The sequence below is a fragment of the Mustelus asterias genome, chromosome 20 (assembly GCF_964213995.1).
Source record: "Mustelus asterias chromosome 20, sMusAst1.hap1.1, whole genome shotgun sequence".
Taxonomy (NCBI): domain Eukaryota; kingdom Metazoa; phylum Chordata; class Chondrichthyes; order Carcharhiniformes; family Triakidae; genus Mustelus; species Mustelus asterias.
In genome coordinates this window covers 61,474,241-61,486,749 of record NC_135820.1, presented here as the reverse complement: position 1 = coordinate 61,486,749, position 12,509 = coordinate 61,474,241, and the positions used below count along the sequence as shown (strand labels likewise).

Below are 12,509 nucleotides of genomic sequence, written 5' to 3'. Positions count from 1 at the left end.
CCTTACAGTGCTGGAGGCCATTCTGCCATCGAGTCTGCACCAACCACAATCCCACCCAGGCGCTATCCTCTGACATCACGTATTTCCGTCCCCCTGCCACTATGGGGCAATTTAGCATGGCCAATTGACCTAACCCGCACATCTTTGGATAGGTCCTTGAGTGTGTTGTTTGCATGAACATACATTCATTGGTAAGCCAACAATGTCTGCTCTGACTTGGCTACATTCATCAGTTGGATGATGGCCGTATACCCAAAGACCCTCTTGCAGTGAATTGATCACTGGATCACAATATCCTGGGTGCTGGTAGCTCTGCTACAATTACGCCTGCAAGTGAGATATGAAGATGGCAGACATTGACACTAACAACTGGGGAGCAATTGCCAGCAGCTGTGATTTCTGAAAGCTGACTGTTTGTTCAGGCATTGGAAGAGGCCAGCAGGAAGGAAAAGCTCAGCTGTCCAAGAGGAGGACCCAGAGGATACAGACCAGTGAATCGTGCACCTTCCCAGCCCACTGTCTTGCTCTGCAGAAAATACAGCAGCGACCGCAAGGCCAGAGTGGGTCCTGAATTACACCAGATGATGACCACCATGGCACAAGCCATCATTATACGAGATGGAACACTGCCATCGTAGATATAAAGGGTGAGAAATTGGGGTCCTTTGCACCCATTTTTGAGTGCTGTGAATGGCCTTAGAGTTTCAAAACAACTTATGTACATCCTGCTGCAGCAAATTATGCTGCATATCATATTGTTGAAGGGATAGTACACGTGGAATGTATGTCTGAAGGACATATACAGAACAGGCAGATACTGACATCGGTATGCAATGCTGTTCTGACACCAGCAAAACCAGTTTGGAGCTCAATGTTGCAGCTTAACCTTTCTCTTAACTTCGCACATGTGTTCAGCAGTTGGAAGGACCCTCCATCAGTGCTATTTTAAGGCATCATCAACCACTTACTTTTGATTTCTTCTGGCTGTTGCTTCAAATTTACAAGTGTTAGGAGCTTTCTGAGGCTGTTTTAAGTTGAAAAATTCTAAAGGTAGTCCTGAATGGTTTTTTTCAAGGCATCTGCACAATCCAGTTGCTTCCAGGCATGGTTGTGCCAGTAGGCATTCCCCTTGGAATACGCCATGACTTGGACAATGGAATGGAGGTAATGAAAGGGAGGAGGAGGAGGAAGGTTTTCAGCAGAAAGCCATTTCTGATTAGGATGCTCAGGGAATAATTCACCTGGCTAAACATCAGCAAAGGTCAGTGTGTGAAACAGCTGTTCTTCAGTAATGAAATCCTCACTGAAATGTGTCAGTGTTGGAGCCATAACTGAGAGCTGGACCAGGACCACACTTGCTAGTGGTTGTAAAGGTAACCACAGTAATGAACTTCTGTGCATCTGACTTCAAGGATGGAGCTGGAAGGTTTTTGCTCCCTGTTGCGTGAGATTCAAGCACACGGACTGTACCTAGATTATAAAACAAGATTCTTTATTCCAGTGGCATGAAATATTTATAAACATTAATGGAGAAACTTAATTCTGAGAAACAAACTATTTCCAAAGGATTTAAATCCACCAGAGACCCCTGGTCTCTAATCAGTCAGGGAGCTGAGTTAATGGAGCTCCTATTGCTGATTCGTAGAATCCTAGAATCCCTACAGTGCAGAAGGAGTCCATTCAGCCCATCGAGCCTGCCCTGACAACAATCCCACCCAGGCCACATCCCCGTAACCCCACCTATTTACTCTCCTAATCCCCCGGGGCAATTTAGCATGGCCAATCAACCTAACCCGTACATCCTCATACCATGTGAACCAGATTCCCATATCTCCCAGATGTGAGGAGAATTTTCCCATCATAGAATCATAGAATCCTACAGTGCAGAAGGAGGTCATTTGGCCCATCGAGTCTGCACCAACCGCAATCCTACCCAGGCCCTATCCTCATAACCCCATGCATTTACCCTAACTAGTTCCCCTGACACTAAGGGGCAATTTAGCATAACCAATCCACCTAACCCTCACATCTTTGGACTGTGGGAGGAAACCGGAGCACCCTGGGGAAACCCACGCAGAAACGGGGAGAATGTGCAAACTTCACACAGACGGTTAATCAAGGCCGGAATTGAACCCGGGTTCCTGGCGCTGTGAGGCAGCAGTGCTAACCACTGTGCCATCCTCCAGCGGTGCACCTTGGGGCTTCTCTGACTCTGCTGCCCATTTGGTCCGCCTAGACCTCCAGCAGTTATATGCTCACTGCAAAACCAATTCCCAGTTCTCTAGCCACTGTCAGAGGCTTCAGGTTGCCCTAATCCTGATGCTTGACCTTGACGCTTACCGCATCCGGTCTGCCCCATGCTGTGTGGGTCCACAGAGTTCCCAGATTCCCTATCCTCACAGCTTACTCAAGTCACAATGCCACCGCCCCATTAAGAGCTGCAGGCTAACTTTTCAAGTGGTAGCTGGTTACCATAGTGATCCCCCGCTGATACATCCAGCCGGTGTACAGCAAGGTGGGCTGAAATCATTGGTGAACTCACTGAAATGAGTTGACAGCATGGGGTTAGTGTGCCACCTGCATTGAAATCGATTGGCACATTGCCCAGAGTCAGTTTTCAGCTGCCAAGTGTTCAAAGCTTTTTGGTGGTGATTTGAAACTGGTTTCTCACCTGAAAGGTGGACAATCAGCTATGAAAATCAACCCAGAGTGGCTCAGAGTGCAGATTAGAGGGAAAGCACCTGTTAACTAACTGGTTTGTTATAAATTAATTAATGTCTCAAAAATATCACGTAATCACTGTTATCACACCTCTGGGACAGCACAGTGGTTAGCACTGCTGCCTCACAGCGCCAGGGACCTGGATCTGATTCTCGGCTTGGGTCACTGTGTCTGTGCGGAGTTTACACGTTTTCCCTGTGTCTGTGTGGGTTTCCTCCGGGTGCTCCGGTTTCTTCCCACAATCCGAAAGATGTGCTGGTTAGGTGCATTGGCCATGCTAAATTGACCCTAGTGTCAGAGGATTATGGGAATAGGGCCTGGGTAGGATTGTGATTGGTACAGACTCGAAGGGCTGAATGGCCTCCTTCTGTACTGTAGGGATTCTATGGCCATGCTAAATTCTCTCTGAGTAACCGAACAGGTGCCGGAGTGTGGCGACTAGGGGATTCTCGCAATAACTTATTTTCAGTGTTAATGTAAGCCTACTTGTGACACTAATAAATAAACTTAAACTTTTCCAATCTAGACAGAATCACAGAATTATTATGGCACACGGGGAGGTCAGTTGGCCCATGTCTGCACCAGGAACGACAAAGGATAACTAAATGCTGTTGCTATACCCACTTAGTCAGCACAAGTCAGGCACTTGAAATAACACTACCTCAGTCCCATTAGCAAAGTCACGCTGTTAATATGCGATAGGTTTGCCACCTTCACCTGATTTTGGAGCGCCATTATTCAATCAAGTTTCATTTGAAGGTGCCCTGAATGTCAGAGCAAACCAGAACATCAGATATATGCAGGGTCATCATGTGGCTACACAAATATCTATTTGAACCTACCAGCCCCTGAGCTTAGTGCCAGTAAGTATGGATAAGCTAGTCTCATGTCATTGTGATGTAACGACCAACATTGAGACTTGGGTCACTGTATCCTTTTGCAGTGTTCTGCAGGAACCTGAACAACATTTGCCTTGGACATGACTCAGTGGAGGTGGCACGGAGCATTCAAATGTTGATCCAAGAGTGAATGTTTTGTCTTTCATTCCACTCTTTTATTGTTAGGAAATGTAGCTTCAGCATGGAATCGTGGTATGATCAGAACTCAAGTAGGTTTTATTTCCCCATCACGTATCATTATTGTTCAAACGTAATAATCCGACATTACCAAGCATCATATCCTTTTCTTTCTAGCAACAATGATTCCACAGATGGTTCAGAGTTCTGCCTGTATGAAGTGGGTGGTAATATAGGTGAGTAATGCATGAATATTATTTCAAATATCAACATTTTAATGGCACACTTCGTTAAAATGGATGATCATTGGGCGGGATCTCCCCCTCCCCCCTTTTGTGGAGGCAGGGGGCGACCTGCCATTAGCCGATGGTGGGATCTTCCATTCCTGCTGCTGTCAACAGGTTTTCCCGTTGTTGGCATCCTCCGCCATCAGGGGGAGCCCACGGCTACGGTGTCACCTTTGGCAAGGCTGGAAGATTCCACAGGCGGGAGTGGCCAGAAAGATTTCATCCACTGTATTAAAGTGATTATGGACGATTTTAATTCTGCCACAATATTGTGTTGGCAACTCGAGCAACAGAAACATCAAACGCTTGTGGAAATTCTTGACTGTACTGGTATACGAGGCCAAACACAACTAACAAACTAATACCCACCAATGTTATGATCCCCACAGAGACTGATAATTTTTAAACAGGTACTTGATTCCCACTGACCAATTCAAAGGAAGTTTTAAGACTTTTACTGTAACAAACAAACTACACGCAATATAAACTAAGCATTACTTAATGGGCAAGCAATACTTTAAAATACAGCAAAGGTAACTTTCAGGTAACTTCTACCTCGGGGCGTATTTATGCTGTACAACACACTTCCCAATAAATTACAGTTTTTCAGGGAACAGTCCATGGTCACTTCCAACTTTCAATGGGTTCTTGTCTCCCCATCTCGCAGAGTTGTAATGTCCAGCAGCCATCAGCGGTTCTCCCTCAGTCCTCTGAGAATTCCTGCACCAACCCTCAGCCATAAGGCTCCCTCTGTTGATTTCCAAACTTTGCTGGGACAAATCTTGAGGGATCCTGTGATAACCCCACGAGGTCCATGGGGAATCACTGATTGACCTCCCCGTGGGGTTGTTGAGCATGTGTTCCCCTAGTAACGGGCAGTGGCCTGTCCAATTGGAACTCATTGTCTGAGCCTTTTATAAGGCAGGACTGGGACTGCTGAACTGTAGTCTCAGGCAGGGACTAGTTTGTGCACATCATGGTAGTGGTTTTACTTTGCATTCCATAATAAACAGTGTTCCTTTCCAGTCAGGCTTCCTGAATCATTACAAGTCCTTAAATAACTGTGTTTTCCTTCTCCCTGACTAATGTACAAGCTTTCCCCAGCATTCTGACTGATAGCTAACTGGAAAGGCAGGCTTTCTTCTTTCTTCTGTGCACACTGCAGCAACTGTTGTTCCTTTACTCTGTCCCAGTCCAAGCTTCATGAGACACAAAGTCTGCATAAAGAACACCTGCTCCTGCCTTTACTTTCAGGTGTTAAAACGTTGCACCTTGCCCTCAGTAAGTGTTTACCTGGGTCCGCTGTCCCCATGGTAATCAGGCCACCCAGGTTTATTGTCAGGCAGAACTCCTAGCAAATCACATAACTTTCTTTACTTCTCCATTTTGGCTAAACTAAAGAGACAATCTAAAACATAATCCTCTTATAAAACCTTGCATTTGTAACAACTAATAAAACATAGGCATATGGCTGCAGTGCAGAAGTGATGGTTCTGCATCAAAATCCTCCATTATAGTAAGAAGTATTTGCTTTTACATAATAATATATCTTGTTAGTGAAACATCGCCATATAATGGTTCATCCAATGGTTTACTTATTTTAAACATTCTGAATGTCGAGTCATTCAGTTAAAACTCTTAAATCTATTTAATTTTATACATTATTCTGTTGCTGACACAGATCCTAAAAATGTTATTTTCTCCCTGGCTTTTGGACCCTGATGTTGGCACCAAATGGAAGTCACAAATCTACACTTGCCGACAGAGACAGTGGCTCAGCAATTGTCACAGAGGGTGGCCTCCTAATTGGGCTGCCTTGTGGCCTACCATCCAATTAAGGGGGAGGTAGTGGCACAGTGGTATTGTTGCTGGTCTAATAATCCAGAGATCTAGGGTAATGCTCTGGGGACCTGGGTTCGAATCCCACCCTGGCTGATGGTGAAGTTCGAATTCAATAAAAATCTGGAGTTAAAAGTTTAATATTGATCATGAAACCATTGCCGATTGTTGTAAAGACCCATCTGGTTCACTAGTGTCCTTGAGGGACGGAAACCCGCTGTCCTTACCTGCTCTGACTCCGGATTCAAAGCAATGCGGTTTGCTCTTTTAAGAAAGCCCTGACTTGCGCTCAAGGGCAAATAGGGAGGGGCACATCCCATGAATGGCTACAGGGAGCTGGCTCCGAGAAGGGGGACAGCCACGCTGCTGCCACCAAATGCCAGTGATCCAGGAATAGGGTCTTGAATTATTTGAATTTGCTGTCCACCTCCATTGGTGAGCAGCTGATCCGCTGCCTCTTGGTGGCGAGAGGGTGCTGTTTCCACCCTGTTCTCCCAGCCTTCCACCCAGGGCCAGGAATAATTTGCCAATTATTTCTGATGCTTTTGCTCCAGTGATTCTGCCAAAATATAATTGCACAGTCTGGTGTGGTCCTCTTATCAATAATTATTTTTATGTTCACTACCTCTTTAGACAACCAAAGAAACAAAATCTGCAATGTCTACTTTCACTAACAATGTACAGGATTAATCTAATTATGTTTTTAATAATTTTAGGATTAGTAATTCTTTAGTTATGCGTTTTTCTTTGCCCATTCTTCATGTCTGAGCTTGTATGAGGAGAATCAGTAGGGATCTGACCTGTGCGGATTTAAGTGAAAGGTCATGCATTTTGGCCGGAAAAGTGGGAAGGTGACTTATTATCTAAATGGGGAGAGACTTCGGAGTGCTCCGGTGCAGATGGATCTGGGTGTCCTTGTTCATGAGTCGCAGAAAACTAGCATGCAGGTACAGCAGATAATAAAGAAAGCGAATGGAATGTTGGCATTTATAGCTAAAGGAATAGAATATAAAGGTAAGGAAGTATTGTTGCAACCATACAAGGCATTGGTGAGGCCGCACCTTGAGTATTGTGCATAGTTTTGGTCCCCTTATTTGAGGAAAGATGTAGTGGCATTGGAGGCAGTTCAGAAGATCTTCACTAGATTGATTCCAGAGATGAGGGGTTTGTCGTCTGAAGAGAGATTGAACAGTTTAGGCCTCTACTCTCTGGAATTTAGAAGAATGAGGGGAGATCAATTTGAGGTATACAAGATGATAAAAGACATGGATAAAGTAGACGTGGAGCGGATGCTTCCTGTTCTGGGGCATTCTAGGACGAGAGGTCAAAGTCTTAGGATAATGGGTAGCAAATTTAAAACAGAGTTGAGGAGAAACTACTTCTCCCAAAGGGTTGTGAATCTGTGGAATTCGCTACCCCAAAGTGCGGTGGATGCTGGGACAGTGAGTAAATTTAAGGAGGAGTTAGACAGATTTTTAATTGGTAATGGGTTGAAGGGTTATGGGGAGAAGGCAGGAAAATGGGGATGAGGAGCATATCAGCCATGATCGAATGGCAGAGCGGACTCAATGGGCAGAATGGCCTAATTCTGCTCCTATATCTTATGAACTTATGAACTAATTTGGTGCTGTCCTTATCTGGAATTGGACATCACTGGTTAGTGATCAATTGTTTCCCCCATCTTGAAAGACTTCAGTCTATGATTGCCTGCTCACCTGTGGCCTGGCTGAGCAGAACTGAGCACAGATATAAATCGATTCTTCCATATCTCTGGTGTTTAATACTGTAAAAGTTCTCTGAGCCATTTTGGGGACTTCAAACTTTTATGTAAAATAAAATTAATCCTGTGTTTCTTTAGTAATTTTGAAATCATTTAAATGTTGCTTAATTTTAATAGGTGAACGCTGTCTTGATCCAGACACACACATGTTGGAACTGTACAGGATTAACCCTCAGGCTGAGTGGATCATAAAACCGCAAGTAGCTTTGTCAAAAGAGAGCTAAATCCTTGTCAACATTCATCACCTAAATCCACAGCGTAACACCTGTACTTTGGTTCATTATTAAAAGTTTGTGACCTCTCAAAGCTAAAAGCAAAAGTGCTGAAGTACTTTTTCAAGGCACAACCAAGAAGCAACTTATTCAGCAAAGTACAGCGCTTCCTTTGGACAAGAGACATTGACCACTATTTAAAAGGTAGAAATCACATCAGCTTTTAACTTGCTGGTCTATTGGCCTGTGAATTCGAGAACTTGGAATTTTATACAAAATTTATATTTAACCATGCCTGTTTTATTGAGACATGTTCAGTAAGCACTGCCAAAATATTTGCAAAGAATATTATGGAAAAGACACAACGAGTCTTCTTTATCACTGTACATAATATATTTTCTCGGAATACTTTTGGACAATGTTTTGCATGCCACCTTGGAACTGCTGGGAGAAAAGGAATGTGTAAAGTGAAGAAAAAAAGCAGCAAAATGAAAAAAAAAAGAAACTTGGCTTGTGCCAAATCGTACACGCAATCAATTATTTATTGAAGGGACAGAGCAGCAGTAAGAAGAATGAGCCTGAACCCCTGCCTCCAGTGAAGCCATATTTGGATGCGTGTATCAAACTCTTCAGGAGTTGCAGGATTTTCTGCTGGGGCAAGTAACTATGATTGTGTCGAGCACTTTAGGGCTTGGGTACAGAGAATGTGACACAATCCAAGGTAAAAGATACAGTAGTATGAAAATGCAGTAGCTGGCAGGAATTATGATGGACAATAATATTTGAAGCCTGTGTGGTGTGTATTCTGTTTTCCGTGAGGCACTAGCCTCCTTGTAGTTGCTGATTAGCTTTTACTGTTGTATAATGTTAATAGATTTACATTTGGAACTTTTTTTCTACATATGGCTACAGTTAGAATTTTTTTTAATATTCGAACAGTTTGTTCAAATAACCATCTTTGAATCTGCTGTCTGTCTCATTCTGTGAATTGGTAAAGTTGTTTTTAAGAGGATTAAAGAATGTATCCCTTACGGTATTTGGAATACTTCTAATTGCATCAAATATTTCCAACTATTGAGGAACCACTACTGTTTAATAGCGTTGTGATGAGGCCATTTTTGACTTCAGCAATGGCCATGAAACTGAATTCCTATTACTCAAATTCACCCAACACTATATCGTTGAAGAGTTTGAAATGAGTGGAACTACAGATTGAATATTCAAAAGTGTAAGAAGTCCTCGGAGGCAGAAGTCCCTTCACCAAAATCCCTTCATTTACAAGTCTGACAACAGCATCCAGAGTGCTTTCAGTTCACAGTCTACACTAAGAGTGATGTGGAGATGCTGGATTTGGACTGGGGTGAGCACAGTAAGAAGTCTCACAACACCAGGTTAAAATCCAACAGGTTTATTTAGTAGCACAAGCTTTCGGAGTGTTGCTTCTTCTTCAGGTGAGTGAAGAGTTGTGTTCACAAACAGGGCATATACATAGACACAGACTTAATTTACAAGATAATGGTTGGAATGCGAGTCTTTACAGGTAATCAAGTATTTACAGGTGCAGACACACAATATATACGGTTAAACACATGTTCCGCACACATGAGGACGGCTTTAACCGGGATCTTGGGTTCATGTCACTATCTGTAACCCCCACAACTTGCCTGGGCTTGCAAAATCTCACTAACTGTCCTGGTTGGAGACAATACACATCTCTTTAACCTGTGCTTAACCCTCTCTCCACTCACATTGTCTGTACCTGTAAAGACTTGATTACCTGTAATGACTCGCGTTCCAATCATTATCTTGTAAATTGAGTCTGTCTCTATGTATGCCCTGTTTGTGAACCCAACTCTGAAGAAGGAGCAACACTCTGAAAGCTTGTGCTACCAAATAAACCTGTTGGACTTTAACCTGGTGTTGTGAGACTTCTTACTACACTAGGAGTGCCAGAGGAATTGACACTTTTGGTTAAGTACAAAGCAAGAGGCTCCCTGATTGGCCCATCAATTTGGCCCTTAACCCAGGGAGTTCATATTCTAACAGGCCCACCTCAATTGCCTGATTAAAGTCATTACAAAACGCAAGCGATTTCCTCATTCTCAGAAATATTTTACATAAAATCACACATTTGCACCCAATATATCCGGTTAAACTGAATTTCATTGTACAACAGGTAAAGTGCAATGAAAAATGTGAATCAGGATATAAGGGAGCCCTGTCCCCTTGCCGAGAGTTCCGACCAGTTTGCACCGCCTTCACCAGCCTAGTTCAAAAGATTGTGGGAATTAAACACAAGGTCCACCCCAACCTCCCACTGCAATTCCTGTGGCAGGCAGGACGAAAAAATTCCCCCCATTGTCGGTGATTTTAAATGAGATTATGCACAGATTAGGAGACTAGATATCATAGAATCTCTGCAGTGTAGCAGGAAGCCATTCGGCCCATCGGATCTGCACTAACTCTCTGACAGAGCATCCCTACCCCTGTAACTTCACACATTTACCCTGCTAATTTCCCTAACCTATACATCTTGGGACACCAAGGGACAATTTAACATGGCCAATTCACCTAACCTGCACATCTTTGGACTGTGTGACAAAACCGGAGCACCCAGAGGAAACCAATGCAGATACTGGCACAATGTGCAAACTCCACACAGACAGTGACCCAAGGCTGGAATCGAACCAGGGTCTCTGATGCAGTGAGGCAGCAGTGTTAACCAATGTGCCACCATGCCACCTAATAACCTTATTAAAAATCTTTTCTTTTGTGATAAGCCCATTTGCAGCTATATTAATAAAACTGCATCAGTTCACCGCTCTCAAATACATCACATTTCAGTACAAAGGGAATGAAAAATTATCATACGCCATTATACTGCTTGATTATGCTGATTCATGGAAGATTTTACATTTGTGACCATACAAATAAGATAGAAATGGCAACTTGACTCATAATTATCTACTGAATATTTAATTTGAATATTAACTTAACTGAATATTAACTTAAATGGTGTGATAAGTGTTAATTGGTGTTAACCTCTAGGATGATGAACATTGACCTTCACAAGTGTGGAGTCTCAGCTCTTCAGATGCAAATTTAAAATGTTTTTTTAAATTCAGGTATTGTTTCTTTCAACAACAACTTATATTTATGGAGCATGTTTAATGTAACAAAGTGTCCCAAGGTACTTCACAAGTATATTGTAAACAAAATAGCTCAGTCCAATCTTTCTTTCCCTCGATTTTGTTGCCTGTTCCTCATTTGACATTGAATTCATTTTTCTAGCTTGATTTTCCTGGTTCACACACTGCATTTGTTCGTTAATTATTCTTCACTGTGCTAGTTAGTGAGAGACTGAGCCATGTTCACACAAGTGGCATAAGCCCATTAAGAGGCCACTACACATTTTGGATTTTTAATTTACAGCAACATCCAGTGCAGGTGTCCTAGACATTAAATAGACAGGGACAGATCTAATTAACAGATGCCCATCATTTTCTGGTTACAGTAACTTCCATCCTGAAGCTTTTCAAATGTTTGGAGTATTGTTACAAATTTCAGATTGTGTTGGCCACTCCTGCAAGTTAATTGGGCATCGTACATTTTGTTTGGGGGAGGGGAAGGGGGTTAGGTGCCTTGGTTTTTGGCATATTCACAGCAACTTCTAATTGACATCCTGCATTTTAAATGCCAGCTTGAGGTTAAAGGCTATTTCTGACACATGTACACTGAATGCCAATCATTTGTTTACTCTGACTCCTTGAAGCAACAAGGTGGTGTTTACGTGGATCGAATCATCGACAATGGATGTGAATATTGCTTGGCTATCAGAGATGGACTAATGAATTAGATATCATTCCTTGTCATCACACATAATGGGCCTGGATTGAGACAATAGACCTTCATTACATTAGTTTTAGATAAATAATAAAAGTTGTGGTATTTTGTCAACTCGCTTGTCTTGACTTTAATATGCATGGTAGATGGCTTTAGCCTGCGACCTTTTAAAATTGCATGAATTCACTTGTTTCAAAATACAAGCATTTAACATAATTTAATCTCCAAAAAGTCAAAGGTTCTAAATGACTATTCCCAGTCATATCAATGCTATTGCACGCACATATTTTGATTGCAAGTCTAATTTTTTGATGAATCATTCCCGACAACTATTGCAGAAAGATGTTATTTTGATGCATTGAAAGACACTGGAACTATCAGTTGATTTTTATATATATATATTTATACATAATTCGCTTAGCTTCCAACCATAGAAGAGCACTTTTTAGAACGATCACACACATTCACTACACTCCTGGCTCCCTCTTGTGGTAGATTGTAAAAATCACATGCATCAGCTTCCAAAATCTAAATGTGCTGAAGCTAAAAATAATAGTTCAGAATCAACTAAAATTCTTTTAACTGCAGGCGTGAGAATTTCTGTATATAAACCCATAAAAATGTTATTCATTGTGCTCAATTTTAATTTGATATGTCACAAACAAAAAATTGTGATACTTTAATCATTTATTGAAGTAATTTTATTTAAGGTAGGATTTTTTGATATATGATACAATAAAGAGTGCCCTAATTGGAAATATGGGGTAGAACTTTCCCATCCTGCCCGCCACGGGAATCATAGCAGACGGGA

At 42.3% G+C, this 12,509-nt stretch overlaps 1 protein-coding gene across 5 annotated transcripts in view; it reads left to right on the top strand.

Moving 5' to 3' along the window:
* Window positions 1-8,891, top strand: part of arhgap40 (Rho GTPase activating protein 40) — a 125,215-nt gene extending 116,324 nt beyond the window's left edge. For all 5 annotated transcript variants that reach the window (XM_078236653.1, XM_078236652.1, XM_078236649.1 and 2 more), the window contains 2 exons: window positions 3,915-3,973; window positions 7,761-8,891. In XM_078236653.1, the coding sequence (XP_078092779.1) occupies window positions 3,915-3,973; window positions 7,761-7,867 (166 nt within the window). In that variant the 3' untranslated portion in view covers window positions 7,868-8,891. The remainder of the gene's footprint in view (window positions 1-3,914; window positions 3,974-7,760) is intronic.
* Window positions 8,892-12,509: the final 3,618 nt, after the last annotated feature.